Source organism: Haliotis rufescens, unplaced genomic scaffold (genome assembly GCF_023055435.1).
Source record: "Haliotis rufescens isolate VD_foot unplaced genomic scaffold, xgHalRufe1.0.p SCAF_3, whole genome shotgun sequence".
In the NCBI taxonomy this organism is placed as follows: Eukaryota; Metazoa; Mollusca; class Gastropoda; order Lepetellida; family Haliotidae; genus Haliotis; species Haliotis rufescens.
Genome location: NW_025964001.1, coordinates 40,417,948 through 40,436,845, shown reverse-complemented (window position 1 = coordinate 40,436,845; position 18,898 = coordinate 40,417,948). Strand labels below are relative to the sequence as shown.

The 18,898-nt window shown below is 36.8% G+C and overlaps 1 protein-coding gene across 1 annotated transcript in view; it reads left to right on the top strand.

Moving 5' to 3' along the window:
• Positions 1–632: 632 nt before the first annotated feature.
• The window catches only part of LOC124122779 (nuclear matrix constituent protein 1b-like), a 36,960-nt gene continuing 18,694 nt past the window's right edge, over positions 633–18,898 (top strand). Inside the window, exons 1-4 of the mRNA XM_046485917.2 lie at positions 633–792; positions 13,145–13,402; positions 13,962–14,356; positions 18,554–18,799. Coding sequence (XP_046341873.2) covers positions 738–792; positions 13,145–13,402; positions 13,962–14,356; positions 18,554–18,799 — 954 coding nt within the window. The 5' untranslated portion in view covers positions 633–737. The remainder of the gene's footprint in view (positions 793–13,144; positions 13,403–13,961; positions 14,357–18,553; positions 18,800–18,898) is intronic.

The window sequence follows — 18,898 nt, the reverse complement described above, 5'->3', positions numbered from 1 at the left end:
AAGTGTTCACGTATGTATTGATATTAGGGTATTAGGCAACACAGTGCTAAAGACGTGAGACTTTCGCATTTATATAGAAACATCTGATAGCGCATGCATATATATATATATATATATATATTAGATCTAGTATATTGAAAAAACATTTTAAAATGCAACTTTAGTAAATATGTATGGTGAAAATGAAATCAATTCACTTTTGTGCACGTGCTGTCAAAGGTCAAACTCCGCTCGTGTTAGTAAAACCAGAGACATCTATTATATGGTCTCTGATGGTCTCTGGTAAAACAAACGTTTCTAATTCTTTTAAAAGAAATTGTCGCCCCAGTAGATCTTATACTTTTACTGGCAGAATATTCACTGAATTATGGAGACACTAGGAGACACTTTCCAGTTGTTTTAAATTGGACTTTTCCTCGAAGGGAAAACAATTCGCTAGATCATAGAATTCATAAACGTTCTGAAATCCCTGACACATTTCCAAAGCTTGGAACAGTCGTAAGTGAGAACTTCTTGACAAAGACAGCCACGACATAAACGTAACTGAATACAATACTACCAACGGCGCCACTTTTAACGTGTCTCCATGACAACAGTGACAATATGACGTAATAGAAAAGTGTGACGTCATATGTTTCGAAGTTCCGGTTTGTGCTTGAGGTGGTAAAATGTACGAACTTTGTTCGTATGATAACACAGCCATGTTCCGATTACATTGATAGCAATCGTAAACACAAATGACAAACATAAGGCTCTTGGTTTTCCTCCTCCTGCTGCACGGACTACACACTGGTAAGTCGCGGAAAGATAGTAGACAGCATCAAGAAACAGTTTGAGTGGCTATATCGAAAGCTCCATACATTGCCGTAGATCTTGCCGCATAAGTTACTTTTCTTGTAAGCGCAATGTGTGGAGCTGATGTCAATGTTCCATCACTAGCGTTACAATACGTGTTGGTTTTCAGCCGTGACTTTTGTCTCACAGTACATATTCAACATCAAGCGTCTGGGATTTGGGAACATCTAGGAATAGTTACAAAACCTGAGAGATTCATCAGTGGAAGTGGTGTACTCATTATATTAGACGGAATCAAATATGTCCATGTCTGGAAACTTGCAATGCCATAAGGCCCCTAAGTGTGGGTTTGGTGAATTCATCCTCTGCAAATTGCCGTTTTTGTCCAGTTCCTTATGTACATTTGTTAAAAAAATTTGGAGATTAGCAAAACTATACATATTCTGAAAGCTTTCAATGTACAGATGAAGAAAACCAATGTTTCCAAATTTTCCCATCATTCATTTGGCGGCCATCTTGGATTTCAAGATGGCGGCCATTTTTGCCCATATTTGTCAAGTCTAAGGCTTCTGAGGTGTTTATTTTGTCATTTAATTGTTAATATGTGATACTATGCCTACTCATATGTAATTTAGACATGCTAAAGGTAATGATTTCACATTCTTAACAAAAAACTACCTCAACTTTTCTAATATCTTAGTTGGATTTTGCAATATTATCAGTAGTGTGGATAGAATCCTATACGTTACAACTGTCTATCACAAAGTAAAATTGATAAAGAATATATTGTACCTTAATTATCATATGACACCTTAAAAACTGTCATATCCAATAATTACCTATGGTTATATGTTTCTCCAGCAACTCAGCAACATAAGAGCCATCTGTATCAATGCCATGGCATTTAAATTTTCAAAATGTCACATAGAATTCTCATAGTCACATTACACCAAAAAAGGGCCCTTGAAGTCTTGAATAATAAAGTCACAATTCTTGAAATGTGTCTTGATATCATATTCACAGAGTCATCAAACATGTCATTGCTGTCATCACCATCATTAGTTGACATATTTGTGTCATCGTCGTTCTCACACACTGAGGTGCAGAGGCAGAGTTCTGTACATGACAAGTTGTTTGATCGACATGTACATCTTTGGGTCAAACAGTCTTTCCTACACTGACACCTCACCATCTCAATAATAGCTTTGGGGGCTGGGAGAACATCCATTGTTGTTGGTTTGATCCGGTTATCTTTGTCCTTATGGAATTCATGTTGAAGTGGATCTAATTGGATCTGATGGGCGATATTGGCTTGACCCCACACATAAGCTTGAATATGAACCCTCAGAATATGCTGCTTTAGAGCACCCAGTGTTGGTGGTAGCTTGTCACTCTCTGCCATATGTTTGCAGAAGAGATACCATCTGAGCTCTGGAATATCTGTCACAGAGAAGCCTCTTGGACAGTAAACACCGCATACAAATCTGGCCAATGTTGAAATTATTTGGTCGCAGAGTTCATCACTTGTAGTCAGCACAAGGAGAGCATTAACAATATCATCATCCGTTTTCGAGTATTTCTGAAACCATATTTCCTTTCCTACTCGGGAAAATCTGCCTGTATTGTCGGCTCCTGTGAAGGCATGGAAGGCTGGCAAAGCTGATGATTTCTTCACACCCAGGGCTGTCCAAAGAGGCTTTATTGGAAGAACATTTGATGTCATTGAGAGTGTGGTGTTTTCCGGAGATTGCTGTAATTTGCAATGGTCAAAACAAGGACAACAGTGTCAGGAGAGAAGATTGTCAACTGCGAGTTCCTTGGATTGCGCTGTGAAGCTGATATAGCAAGATATATCATGAGTGTGTCAGCTTCTTCATGATTGTTGGCTTCAAACTCCAAGTCTCTGTTGCTCCTGGTACAGCCAGATGCAGATGCAATAAAGGTTTGAGACGAATCAGCATTATACTCCAGTGTCTTTTCTGCAAGGTAGTCTGTCAGATCAGCTTTTGTTTGTTCATGAGACAGAAAACGATTTAACATGATGTGCTTGATTCTGGTGTCATCTCTAATTTGGTACTGAATAGGATCTCTTCCTTGGCGTCTCTTTTCTCTCGTTGCAGATTTGAGGGAATCTTGCTTGTATGAGTCAAAAGCAAGTATGACCTCATCAAACCCTCTTGCCAGGTTCATCACTGTTATTGAAGCACTGACTGAGATCTTCAACTGTTTCCACTGTATTTGGTAACTTTGTCATCTTCTGAAGTACAACCATCCCATCTATGACAGCAATTTTTCTTGGGATGTTGTTGAAGGTTTGATTTTGTTCTGTGTCACTGTCATCAACTGTGTTCTCTGGCTGACTTGCTTCATAGTTCATTGCTTCTTCATTTACAAACTTTGTAAGACTGCTGATCAACTTGGACTTGTCAGTGCATGGTAACAGCAATTCACTTGGTGAAAACAGTGACCTTGGAGTCAGTGTGAACTCAAAGTTACCAATTGCCTGTTTCAAGTCAATGTCTCTACTTGATCTGGCAAGAACCATCAGCCTTCCATACAAATCTTTTGTTTCTCTGAGATCCACATTCTTGTCTCGGAGACAAACTGTTTGCTTTTGGCATCCTGACATGTACATCTTGTTGTTTTCCCTCTTCACTGGTGCCTTAAAGCTCTGCACGCTAACGTCGAACCCATTCGACAGAGGTGTCCATCCCCGTGCATCTGATGTCGAACCCATTCGACAGGCGAATAGCAAAACAACACCCCAAAATAAAACTCGCCATATCTATTTACCAAGAAGGCTTTGCGTAACATTTAAATTACGTATGACATGCATAAATGCTCAGCTTGCTCAATATCAAAACGTTCAGTCATTTATTTACCTCAAAAAGAAAATATCGCGAGTTAAAAATGTTTCGGCTAAACTTCTCGGCACACAACTACCAGAAACGGCCATTGTTGACTTTTGGCACTTCACGTTGAGCGGCATGCAGTCCGATATTTTCTTTATAATTTCATCATTTTTCCTATTCGATCATAATTTTTTGTTTGCTGACGAAAGGAAAACACTCATGTTCCTTAATTTCTAAAAATCAGCAACTTTCGGTGTAACTAATTGTAAACAAAAACAATCTGAATCGTAACATCATCGATTGGATGAAACTTGTACTATCATGGCAACGGCGGTAAACAAACAACTCCACATGCATAGTTATCCCGTTAGACTATTACAATCATTTTGTTACATCTAACTTAATTTTCTAGAATAATTGACACGTATGTATAAATATTTGTAAAAAGAATTTCATTTTTAAAGAGTTTGGAAATGATTTCGTTTGATAAACTTTCCGGCACATTGACAAGCCGACAAACAGCTGACAAACGTCAGTGATACGTTTGGGCGTGGCCTAACTCGCGATTTGTTGAGTTGAACAAAGTCAACAAACACTGCGAAAAATGACAAATATTGGATGATACGCAAAATCTGAACTGATATACATTCTAGGTAAACCATTCAATAGCAAAATAATGCATTTTACGAGAAATAATCAAAATACTTGCAATTTTAGCTATCATTTCTGAAACCGGAAGCACGTACCGCATGTGACACATGGAAGCAAAATATGCAAAAGTTGGTAAGCTATCATAAAGAAATTCCGAAATAGATTCAAATTCAAAAGAAAATACATAATTTACTATTTTTCGTCAACTCTGTACTATTTATTGATCTGGAGAGCAGTCTTTACTCCTATTTGTTTCATATTTCTTCGTGATCGTCGCCATCAAATGTGTAAGACTAAATCCGAAACCGTAATGGATTTCACGCTCGATGATTTTAATTTTAAAATATTTTCTAAAAACGAACGCAACGGAGAGCGATACAACGTATTGATATGCCATAATAATAACATAATATAGGTCTAACATTACAAAAAGATCAATTTTATTAAAGATGTTGTTGAAAACTTTCTGAGAACCTCCCGTCCTCTGAACCGATAAAATTTTGGTACACAACGAGGTAGGCTAGTGTAAATATATATAGATTCTAGGCTCCTATATATGTGATTTTGTACCCAAAACAAATTAAATAGTACCCAAAATACTTTGTGAATTTGTACCTAAGAAAATAAGAAAATAGATCTATAATTATATTTATGTTTTCATGTAGATGAACAGAACACACAATAAAATATTTCATCAAGTTCCAAATATGATTATGACTGTGATCCTTGAAATTGATTGTTTAGTTTTGAGAGAAAATTGACGTCTTGTCACTGAAGGAGAGGCCAGTTAAGTTGGTTAAACCTAGGTTAGAATGAATTGTTTTGATAGGAAAGTGATATGTTAAGTTTAAGACACCAAATTAATGTATATCTTTGAAATAATTCTAGGTAGATCTACAAAATCACATACCCATTTGGGTAACAAATTACTAGAAATTTTGGGTATAAAAGTCACCACTGTACATTTCAACTGATTTTCGTGAATCAATGGGATAAAAAAAATTCGTCTGAATGATTCCTTTTCTCATTTTTTAAGACAAGAATTTGTTTTACATAACAAAACAGGCAGATCTACACGGATCACGTTTAGTCCTAAAAATGTTTAAAATATGGACACCTCAGAAATGAGGGCTTATAAGGTTATAATTCTACCTAACTAGTCACATGGTTTGACTTAGATCTAGGTCTATCTAAGAAAAGTCCTTATGAAAATCTTTTTTTAATTTTTTTATGACACTGACATTTCTGGCACTTAGACAAAGAGTATTCAAGGAAAGACATATGTTTTTGAATGAAAATATGACTTCTCTTTATAATTCTTTTTGCATGATGACAGGGGAACTTTTATACACACCAGCTGAGGAAGTTGTGATACTGTGATTGCATACAAAGAAAAAACAGGTTTGAAGCAGTACCTGTATGTATAAAATAGACCACATAAGGTGAACAAAAGTAATGGATTGGCTGACTGGAAAAAATACATCTGGCAAGGGTAAACATGTACACAGGCATGTTTCTTTTCATTCCAACCAGAAGACTGAGATAGCATTTTCTAAGAAACCTATGGCAAACTTACCAGCTCATGTGCCACCATGGTTCTTGTGATTAAACAAACAAAAATGTCATGTACTGTTACAAGTACTGTTGCTGTAATTAAATTAAATTAATTTCTATTAAATTTTATTTCAGAAGTTTTATTTGGAAACAAAACACATAATGCACAAGATTAATGTCCATATGAGTTTAGTATGTATATGTTAAGGATCTGATTTATTCATTATTCATAGAATACTAAAATTAAAATGATGACATCAGAGAGTTACTTATTCACATAGTTGATTTTCAGAGTGCAAGATAATAATTGTTGAATAATATGTTTAAACTAAAGATAATAATTGAAGTTTGATCAGTTACACTGTACTGATGCAAAGACTAATATTTACTGTCCCCACACACCATCATTGTGGGAAAAATAACTATTAAATATAACTTAAAATTTTAAAACCTGTAAACAGCTGTAAATAATTAAACAATTACAAATCTATCATCAATACGCCATCATGGTGGTCTTCATATTTTTGGAATAAGTTTAGAAATCCTTCGTGTAACTGTTCTAAAATCATGCTAGAATCTATGAATGTATTCCCGAAAGGAAAACTATCCTAAATGTAATGTGGAACTAACACCGAAAATATGTACGTAGCATTTTATTGCTTATATATACCCTATCAAATTCAGCAACGCGGGGATGTTATTTTGAAACACGTTTTGTCAAGCCCATTTTCGCGCACCTGTTGAAGAGGGTGATCTTGCTGATCGACGATATCCATAGACGTATTACGTGGGATACACTTGTTGTAGTGAAACTTATCAGCGTGTACATCGCAGAAATATGAATCATGTCCCATTTATATTCACAACATTGAATGGTGAATCTTAAATATCAACAGAAGTTCAAATAAAAGATACCGAGAAACTTGCATGTGGCATGTTGATTTATCGTCTACCGTTTCCGGGTCACGGGAGCATGCAAGGTCAAACGGATTAACTAATACGCGAATTATATCGTCAAAGTCACATTTTTATTTCATGTTAGTGGCGATTACTGATACTGTGTATTGACTTATGTTTTTGCTGTATGTGATAGGCAAACTATTTCAAAATTTACTGTAATTGTTTTGTTTCGAAAGCTTATCAGCAGACTACCCCTGTCTGTGACATCACATCCGGTGACCTATGCACTTATTGAAATAGTGCTGTCAGAATTCACGATCTTTATTTTCACTTTTCTCTCGTCATATTTATTGGAATATGACGAATAAAACATTCTTCGATTGAGAGGATCGTCAACTTTCGCCAAGTTATATTTATAAAGGCAATGTAAACTTTGTTGATATTAAAATAGCAATAAGTTATGCGGAGGTCGAGCGAAGCGCGCCATGTTTGATTTTAGGACGTCTGCTAGCATCATGACACGGGTTGTTTATTTTTGTTTATCGTAAATATTCAACCAAAACGCTTGAAATTAGGATTAGTGAATATTTATAAGTCAATAATTGTTTCCTGCAAATTTTATAACATGACACGTCAGATTAACCCGTATATTCGTATTTCTGCAACCGACATGATGACCTCGAAAATTAAGTTATTTTTCTGTTTAACGTTTAGATAATAAATTCACTGAAATGGTTCCTAATTTACCATCGCGCTGTTATTTGCTGATAAAAAAAACCTGAATCTTTACTCAATTAAAATTAAGATATCGGCGATATGATTATTTAAATCAATTTGCACAAATGTTACGATATTTAAAGGTTCCTAGCATGAAATGCAAACCACCTTCAATAACGCAATTCAGGTAAGTTCAAGAAAATTTACAAATTTTGTGTTCGCTTTGGTCTTAACCTTGGTATGATTGAAAACATGGGGATATTTTTATATAGTACTGTGTAGTTTTCTATCAGGAATAAATGTGCAAAATATTTCTTCAAATGGCCCTTGTTTAATGAGGCACCGACTGTTTGAAATCACCCACCCTCTTTAGAGCGCCTTATGCTAAAATTAATCCAGCAGGCAGGGGTAAGAAGTGTGAAAATAATTCAGCAGGCTAAAGGTTAAGACTCACTGGCCCGTTGATTCGTTGAGACACATACTCTTCATAGAGCTTCTTTCCTGTTTCATCAATTTGTAGGATCTGACACAAACTCTTCAGGGACATAGGCATGCGTCATTAAGTTAAAGATCTTGTCACCTTCAAAAGCAAATGGATTGCCGTGATCCAGAACGGCAGATTTGATCTTGTCAACTGCAGTGTGATCCCAACAAACGACTCCTGGTGAAAGGTCATGATGTTCTTCCATATCTTTTGACAACAAAGTTAAAGATCTTGTCACCTTCAAAAGCAAATGGATTACAGTGATCCAGAACGGCAGATTTGATCTTGTCAACTGCAGTGTGATCCCAACAAACGACTCCTGGTGAAAGGTCATGATGTTCTTCCATATCTTTTGACAACAAAGACATGTAGCCAGCCCATCCAGGATTCATGCTAGCTTCTTTCTCATCATCTGTTCTGGCTATCATGGAAGCAACAACCCAGCCAAAGTGTGTCAAGTGATAGGACATTCCAATACCTGCTTTGTTGGTTATAAATTCTTTGTCTTTTGAATGTGGATGGTTTCTTGGATTTGGTTTTTCACAGTGAAGCATCTTGGTATGGTAGGGAGCCACAGAGAGACTGTTCGCTTTAGTGATACTCAAGGGGTGGTGATATCATCTGTCCAGTTGCTCCAGTGCTCTGATATACAGCAGTAATAGTCCCATGTGTTGTGCCTTTGCCATCATGAGTGTCCTCAAAAAAGACAAAGGAACCTTTCCTCAGAAATGGTGGAACATATAACCCTTGGAACTGTCTGGTGTTCTTCACGACTGAATTGGCCAGAGCTGTTTCCAACATTAGAGAACGTCTGTATGGAATGCAATAGTTCTGTGCACTGAGTAGATCCATGATCATCTTGTTTCTTGTGTCATGGTGGACTGTAAGGCCTAATCCTATTATTTGAGGATTTTCTCTTCCATTGTGAGATCTGAATGTTTCACATTCTCTTTTCTGTGTATATTTAACTTGTCTTCTTGACTTGAAACCATACATTATGTTCTGGCATACAGTCAGTACTGTTCTGTCAACAAGGCTGGCTTTTGCTTCATTCTGAAGGTTATCAACAGTTCCCACCATAATCCAGGGTATCAGAGTATACAGCTCGATTGGGACGTCATTAATGTTACTTGTAACAGATAGGGTATTGTTGATTTTGTCATCTCAAAGGCTTCTATACTCCTTGACCAATGGCATTGTAGACGACAGTGTAAATGGTGTGGATGTTTCCTCATGGAGACCTGTTCCTTTACTTTTACGTCCTCTCTTTTTTGAAGGTGTGGAATCATCAAATATTCCTTTCTCTTTGCTGTATTTGATCTCTGTTGGTAGCATTGGAGTAGCAAGTCTGATGCCAGGCATCCCTGTGAGATGATAAAGTCTCTCTGTCACAGCCTTCAAGTCTTCGCCATATACCGGTATATTCACCATCATGGACATTCGCTCGTTCCTTCAAAACATGGAGTAAGCGGTCGTAAGAATCCAATCTTGGTTGCGATACTAGTATGGATGATCCATGATTGGCTTTCTTTTGGGACAGAATACAAAGATTCCAATCTGTAGTGACTGATGTTGATATCTTCTGACTCACTTGCCCAAGCTGTGGTAATGATTTTACATTTAGGTTGAAATTTTACTGAAACAAACAATACAGATCATAAAGTAAAAATAGAATAAAATAGAAACAGTATTTTTTTTGGTTTTTATAATCAAACATCCTTTATTAAAAATATTTCTTTGTACATTGTTTGGCAAAAACATTAAAATAAACACCTCTAAGATTTCAAAATTGTGAAAATATTACAATACTTCAATATATTAAATTTTGTAAATCCAATAGAATCCCTTTTCTTCACCAAAAAGAATAATATGAAAGCATTAAAAATGCTTTCAAACGTTATGTCCAGAAATATTTTTAAAAAGTGTTTGTGCTCTATAGTATAAAAAAAATCATTTCAAGTCTTCATACTAGAATTTGCTATTATTCATAGTTGTTAGGAAAACATTACTAAAAATGTTTTATGTATACTACAATATCTTATGGGTTTTATTTTTCAAGTGAAATTACAAAAAGAATTAACGTATCATCTGAGGTCTGCAAGCATTTCAGTGGGGCCCTTTTAAGGATGAATGGAAAATTATTTTTAATGCACGCATATAAAATTGTTACATGTACGTTTAAATGACAGGCATGCTACGTAAAAGTATATAAATTATCTATGGAAAATTTAGGAAACAAGAATAATTGTAATATTTTACAAATGTAATTATTCTGAATCCCTTTATAGAAACGGGCCCCAAGGTATGAGACAGCATATAACTTTTATGTAGCATAACTTGAGCTAAATAGGATAGTTTACACTAAAATTCAAATTTGCTGAAACTGAATATACGCTAGGAAGCATTTCTAGTTAAGTTCAACATGTAGCATATGGTTGCAATATACTTTTAATGAAAAAGATCAAGCCTATGTTGTCAGTCATGTTATTATGAAGAAATCATTGCCATTCAATTTCTCAATAATTATCAATGAACCAACATAGATAGCACATGTCATAATATTCTATAAATATTCACACACCTATTTAGATGAATTTCAGCGGGTCTTGGTTGATGATAAGCCTTCCTTGATGATGGAAAAACTCTTCTTATCAGAGTTGAAAGGTCAATGTCACAAGGGGAGATAACTCATTTTCATAATATTTACCTACAACTAGTCATTATTGCTGTCATTTACACTGACATCAAGTGGTCAAGTTTGAGCGTCATTTATTCGCAAACTATGGACCCTAAAAATTGGAAACATTGGTTTTTATGTTGAGTAGGCTCTATTGTATGTAAAAATATATACAGATGCAAATCTCCAAAAACAATTAACGAAAAATTTAAAACGTACACAATACAATGGACTATTTCTTTGACTTTAGTACTATGCATTAGTACTTAACAAAGACGGGTTTCTAGAGTATGTATAGCCTAATAAATTAGAATTGTATATAATGGTCCTCGTGCCCACATTTGGCACCAAATTACCCTTTGCTTACCAAACATAATTCATAATAAAAAGTGGCTAAAACTACTCCAGTAAGTAGGAACACAAACAATTTATCAACTACAGCAAACAAAATATTTGATGCAGTATTTAGAATAAGGGTAATTCTACCCTATATTTTTATGTTCAGGGCTTACTCTAGGAATAACATGGACCCTTTATGTGAAAATTTCAGATATCCCAGAGATATACCCACACTTGCCCATACAGCCAGTGTGAAAATGCCCCATTGTATTTAAGAATGTGGGCCTTTTTTCAAATGTAGGGGCTAAAAGCACAAGGCCACCCTAGAATTATTATGTTTTGGGGGTTGTCAGCAAAGGTACTGCAGAAATGATACCCAGCCCCAGGTACCTTTCTGGTAATATTATGCACTGTTGTCATAAAAAAAAAATTAAACAGCACTATTGTGCATATTCGCCATAAGACTTGTCAAACTAAAAACGGTTTGGAGCATGGTGTAAATAGACAGCCCTGTATGTTTATTGCAATGCAACAGCATTAGAAATTGGCACTAGTCCTGTAGTCCTTGCCAAACTGCCCAATGGTTAAGGTATCATAAGGACTTGTAGAAATTTGCCCTTTATAAGGCTTTTGCTACTTGTTATCATTATAAGGACTAGTGGACTAAAAATGTTAGTTTCTACCCCTGAATGCAAGGGTTTAATTGTGTACTGTATACAGAAAGGTACCTAGGATACATTTCTGTGGTACCTTTATGAACAAGTTTTATATTCATTTGTCCATGAACCACTCTTACTATTTAGTACTACTTTAAGTTCTCTGAAGTATGAATGATTGGTTTATTCAGAAATTGTGAAATGGAAGAAATATTATCCTTGAGAAGTCATCATACAGGGAATTAATTACAAATTAACATATGGTGCCCATTAATTGCAAATCAGCATTAACATACAACTAATTGAAGTCAATTTCAGTTTATAAACATCACCATGATCATTGATCACCCTAAGGGATTGGACATGTATTATTGAATGGGGTTAGTCAGAGGGAATCAGCGGCCGAGGTCACCAAAACGATGGCAGTCTCTAGGAGAGTCATAAAACTTATACACATATTTGGGGAGAGTCATGAAAAAAATGACATTTCATAATAAAATATAAAGTGCTTTTGCACTTTGTCTTTTCAGGGAGGGTCATGAAGTAAAATGTACGAGGATATAGGAGAGGTCATCGAAAAATATGACAAAATTGAATGCAGCAGTAGAAACTAACATTTTTAGTACTAATCCTTATAATGATAACATATAGCAAAACCAATAAAAATGGCAGATTTCTACTAGTCCTTATGAAACCTTAATTATTGGGCAAATTGGCAAGGACTATAGGTTAGGTTAGGTTATTTGTTGAAATTGTTGTATAACGCTGCACTCAGCAATATTCTAGCTATATGATGACAGTCTGAAAATAATCGAGTCTGGACCAGACAATCCAGTGATTGACATCTTGAGCATCAATCCACACAATTGAGATACGATGACATGCTTCAACCAGGTCAGCGAGCCTGGCCACCCAATCCCGTTAGTCGCCTCTTACCACGACATAGTTGCAAGGATTACAGGACTAGGGCCAATTTCTAACGCTGCTGACATGCATTTGGGGAGGGCAATTATTTTATTTACATTAGGACAAATTACAAAGTGCTTGCTGAAGCATAAAGAAGATGGCCCATCTGGCTAGTCCAATTTCTCCCCCTATGAATAGTTAGGTAATATTTTAATTGGACGCTACTCGTGAATCATGTAATTTTGATGAGAAAATATTTAGGGGGGATGAGGTTTTGTGAATGGTTGCCATTTTGTATTGTTCTTATTTACTCATAAATCACCATGAAATGAGGCAAATGGAAGCCAAGATTTAATCTCAGAGTGCAGAAAAAGGCATTTCAAGGGTGAGGAGCCCTAACATTTTAAAAGCCCCGCTACATGCCTTAGCAGCCCCTCAATGGCCTCCACCATTGAGTTGTAGGCCAGTTGGTTTGGAGAAAGGCCAGAAAGTTTTAAAAGGAACAGATTTGTTAAATCTATGCCTTGTATATTAGGACTTAAGTAGCGATATGTCTTGATGTGAGGAAAGCTTATCGTGAGACCCTAATAACTGTTCCATCCTTTGTTTCCAGCTCCAGCACGAGAAAAGAAATTGAAAAAAAATGCTCAGCATTACCCTGGAAGAGATAAGGACCTGCCTAAGTCTGTAGTGTCAGCTAAAACAGGGAGGTTGATTAAACATGATAAAATGCAACTGGTGATCAGACCCGGCAAAAGGTTGGGTGACTGCAAGAAAGCATGCCAACATGAGAACCTCATAAAATGTAACTTCTACAGATTGATGGAAACTAGAAGGTCTTGCTTGCTCATGACATCGAGAGGGGTTAAAGGTAAGGTCACAAGTCCCTAAATTTTACTGGCCTTGGACCAGCAATATGTTAATTTCAATCGTGATATTTAACATATCGGATTCTTCTCTTGACTTTCAGTTAGGGGAGCTAAGAAGCATGGTATCAAATTTAACGATGATGCTAATGGTTATATTTTCAGTCAATATATCTGAATAGTAAACTGTCCTATCATCAATCTTGACATGAAATATTTCTTTTAAGGCTTTAGAATGGACATGTCATCACTGATTGGTTACTTTGTTACAACTGATTTGACGATTGATATTGTTGGCAAAATATTGATTTTATTTACAGCCACTGTTAGAAAAAAGCACCTGCCTGTAGGCCCGTGGTTGGTAGAGCTTGAGTCAGGGACCATATTTTCAAATTTGTATGGGTCCTTAGCCTGCAATAAATTTTTGTGACGATTTATTTCTCACAATAAGCTACAGTTTTTGTAACAAGGGCCTGAAGAGATTAGTCAGAGCCAGCAGCTTCTAAAGTCTGTAGGTCCTGATGGCAGCCTGGCAATTATTTTAATTTCATACACTGTTTACAGGCAAATCCGATGACCCCAAAAAAGGTCAAAAGGACAAGCAACTTAAAAAGCTTATGAAGAATCAGCAAGATCATACAAAGGAGCTAAATGAGATTACAAAAATATTGCAAAGGATTGGTGAAGGTAGATATGGGAACATGAAGAAGATTCAGGAAGATGCAAGGAAGATGAGTGAAAGAATTAAGAAGATTCTAAAGGGCGAGGGGAAGATGGGAACAGTTATCCTTGAACTGTCAACCAAACTGAACAAAGTATCCACAGATGTGGCATCAGTCAAGATGGCAAATGAAGAACTGACCAGACAGCTGTCCAGTTCTGATTCCAAATCCCCGATTGTGGATAGGAAGTTGGCACATCTAGTGAGGGATGTGGCAGAACTCAAAACAAGAACAGAGGTAAAGTGCTCATTGTATGTATTGTATAATATACTGAACCAAATTAAAAACTTCACAATCCTAAAATTTTAACATATTGACCAGTTATCATTGTGGGCCCTTATTGTGTATTTAAACAGTAATGGCCACGTATTGTCTTCAGATAACACCCGTTTTTGTGCAGGTGGATTGATCAAAACCATGTGCACAGCACTATAGTGGCAAAAGTGGTTTTTCATGTGCAAATGGTCACGTGGCCATAATACCGCACATGTTTTCAGCAATACTTGTTAGCAGTCATTAACAAAAAAAGAAAAACACAACAAAACAAAATTCTTTACGGCCATTTGTCATGCCACGCCTTTCAAATGTGCAACGTGAACGTGCCATTGGCATGTTGCAGATGGGAACGTCCGTAGCTGGAGTCGCAAGGACGATTGGTTGTAGTCGATGGACTGTTTATGATTTACAGACGCGTCTACAGCAAACGGTACCACCGCTGATCGCCCTCGGCAAGGTCAACCACGTGTGACGTCACATGCAGAGGATTGTCAGATTGTCTTACATCACCTCCGTAACCGATTTTTGACGGCTACATCAACCAGAAATGAACTGTTTAGGGGTAGACTGAGTGCGCAAACTGTTCGAAACCGTCTGAGAACTGCTCACCTTAAAGCACGACGGCCATACTGCGGGCCGATTCTGACTAAATTACACAGACGTCAACGTCAATTGTTGGCACAGCGACACTTGCGATGGACTCAGAGGAATTGGAATCAAGTCGTCTTCAGTGATGAATCCTGATTTAATCTTTGATTTGCTGATGGTAGGGCGAGGGTGTGGAGGCGCCGTCGTGAACGTTACGCCCAGTGTTGTGTACAGGAAGTTGACAGATTTCGAGGCGGAAGTGTCATGGTGTGGGGTGCTTTCTGTGGCAATGCATGTTCCAGGCTTCTTGTCATCCGTGGCAACCTCAATGCTGCTGCTTACCGCAACCAGGTACTGGCACCAGAACTTCTGCCTTTTATGGCAGCACATGGACCCGGTTTGATCTTCCAACACGACAATGCCAGACCCCACACAGCAATTTTGACAAGGAATTTCCTTCAGAATGCGGGAGTCAACGTCATGGACTGGCCGTCAAGGTCTCCCGACCTCAATCCCATCGAACACGTCTGGGATGCTCTTGGCAGAAGTCTGCGCACTCTCCAGAACCAACCACAAATTTTGCAAGATCTTGGCACCATTTTGCAGCAACAATCAGCGTTAGAAATTGGCACTAGTCCTATAGTCCTTGCCAAACTGCCCAATGGTATTTGCCATTTTTAAGGGTTTTGCTATATGTTATCATTATAAGGACGGAAACTGTTAGTTTCTAACCTTAAACAATGGCGTCGTCTTTCCAATCATGTGTTCACAAGCATCACAAGGTCCATGCGGAGGGGTTGTGTGGCAGTTGTCAACGCACATGGTGGCCATACAGGCTACTGAACTTGTGTGCCATCAGATTCTCGTGCTTGGGACTTATGATTTAAACTGTTGATGTTATTACCGAATACCGTAGGTGCTTGGAACACCTAATTAAAATCCTTCTTTGGACATTAATGATTAAAAATTACCTTCTCTGATACATTTGTCCGTTGTATATCATATATATGGGATTAATTTTGTAGGAGTTTAGTGAATGTCTTTTACGAGTCAACAAACACATACTACGGGGTTGAGGTCTTTATTGCGATGCGATGAGTGTGATCAAGGATCTAGATATCATACACCCTGAAACACATAATTACACAATAAATAATAAGTAAAACATTATCATTAATGCTAGATACATAGCATAGGCTTATTACAAGTAAGTATTTACATATATCAGTCATCCATTAAACACAAGATAGACTGAACCTTAAACGATTATACTAGAACATATACAGTGATATACATGATCCACAATACCGACATATAAGGGAGATAACTCCTTGACTTTCTTTTGACTATAATATATACACAATATATATACATAACGCTTATACATTCTGCATAAACATATACAATACTTTCAGACAGAAATTAATGATATGATCTTACATTAAATGTGGTCATCACAATTAGATTACATTGTAAGTCTTAGACAAATATAAATAACAATGCATACCCTGTGGGTGATACTAAGGTGTGGATCCCAACTGCCACACGTATGGCAACACCATAGATTATCTGAATAAACAATACGTTTTAAGCGGGATATCACGATCTATATTAAAAATATGGACCTTCGTGGATGTATCATTTTAGGTTACAAGCTGTGACAAAGAGAATACGAGGCGACGAAAGCCGAGATGTCATTTGACTAACATTACACGCGATCGCATGAAAAGATGGAAATAATAACTTAGCTGTAAGTTTGACCACTTTTAGATATATTTTTATTGATTTTATTTATCACTTTGTATAACATTTAAAGATTTGCTTGAAACATCTTTGACATGTTCGATGTGCACCCGTTGTCGAAGTGTGAGTCCGAGAATTATATTTTCAATTACATTGCGGGAAATAGTGAATAACTTTTTAATCTATCGATAAAAAATGATAAATTGAAATAGAATACGTATTTCAGACATTGTGAGATGTGATAGATTTAATAAATGAATGGTATGACAGGTAGGTTCTTAAAACTATATACTATTTTGACGTGACTACGGCTTGGCCGGTTAACCGGCCTACGGACCCTAGGGACTCGATGCTTCTTGGCCGGTTTACCTGCCTACGGCGTTGAAAGAGTTAAAACACATTTAAAACGTATCTGTGATAAAAGTTTATTAGAAAAACAAGACGTACATATATACGTCTTTGAAAAAACGTATCGTGAAAAATCAAGATACAGCACCTCACAAATCGCACAACGTATCGTATGGAGTGAATCGCGATGCATCGGTGTCCCGGGATATCTTTCAGCCCTAAATACAACACAGGATAGAGATTATAACCATTTAACTCACCTGATTTAATATTATCTCTTTATCCTTTGCTGGTCTGAGCAGTTCTGTCAGTTTATGTGCTGAGAGAGTATGCAGTGTAATCAAAGCATGCAGTTTAACAATAGGTGTTAGCTTGGCCAATCAGCAAATGAAGCTTCTGGCCATGGGGCAGTTAGTAGGTAAGACAGGTCAGATACACTTTGTTATAGCTGACTGAAACTGACAACTAGTTATATATAATAAATATACGTAAAAACCTAAAATGAAATCAAAACAAATATATACAAAAACTACATCGGCCACACTTTTAAAAATGTGAAGTTTTTAATTTGACTCAGTATAGATTGTATGATACTATTTGAGGAAAAAGGGTGGTTGAGTTGGGAGTACAGCAACAAGGGTAGACACCAGTAGTCATAATACAATTTGTTCGCAGATCATTTTTAACAAGTTTATGTTTGTTTGTTGTTTAACGCCACACTCAGCAATAGTCCAGCTATATGACGGCAGTCTACAAACAACTGATTCAAAACCAGACAATCCAGTGTCAAATCATGAGCATCGATCTACGCAATTGGAATACAATAATATGCATCAACCAAGTCAGCAAGCCTGACCACCTGATCCCATTAGTCGCCACTTACAGCAAGCATTGGTTGGTGAAGGCATATTCTCTACCTGGATCTTCATAGTTGGAGGTTTATGTAACATAACCAGATGTTTTGAGAAAATAGCTAGTTCCTCTAGAATTTCACTAGTCTAAGATTAACTTACTTATGGCCATGTCTGGCCCTGATTTGTGTTTGTGTATCGTAAAAAAAAACTACTAGGAAAAACAGTTGACTGCAGAGAGTCTTTGATAAATCCATACACAAAAGTTTTGTAAAAGAGTCTCTTCTTACGTTGTCTTATGCTAAATTTTGGGGGATGAACGTAATCGTATCCAACTTTGAGGTAATTGATGGAGGAAAAAATATAAATGTTATCATTTCCATAATATAATTTGATATTTCAAGTTGTCCAAAAAGGGCTTTTTTCCTCCCAAGGGATTGAAAATTCATGCGTTCAGTTCATAAAGGTTTACATATTAACATAAAAGCCATTACATATGTAGCCAGTAGACAAGTTTGGGCAAAAATAACACAGATTGCTAAGCTGATATCAAATTTTAGAATTGGGCTTCAGACTTTTGGATAAAGCCATTATTTATGTCTTAAGATGGGCCAACATATATTTTCAGATGAATCCAACTGTCTTCAAAATTACGAAGAATCAAAGGATATTAGCAGAGGCACTCGAGTCCATTGACAGAGAATTGACAGTTTTTCAGAGCAAACTTAGCCACATTGATGAGAGAACTGATGAGATGAGAGGTCGACAGACAAGAGAAGAGCTTCATAGAAAAACTATCAATGATGCTCTTCAGGTACTAACAAAAGCTGTGAAGTCCCTGAGAGGAAACATCAAGAAAATTATCAATCCTGAGGTAAGGTGCTCGTTTGGAGAAATAGTTTCTTGTATGTTGCCGTAGTTACTTATGCAGAGTTTGATATGGCTAGTGTTTGAAATTGAGGATGAACGCCAA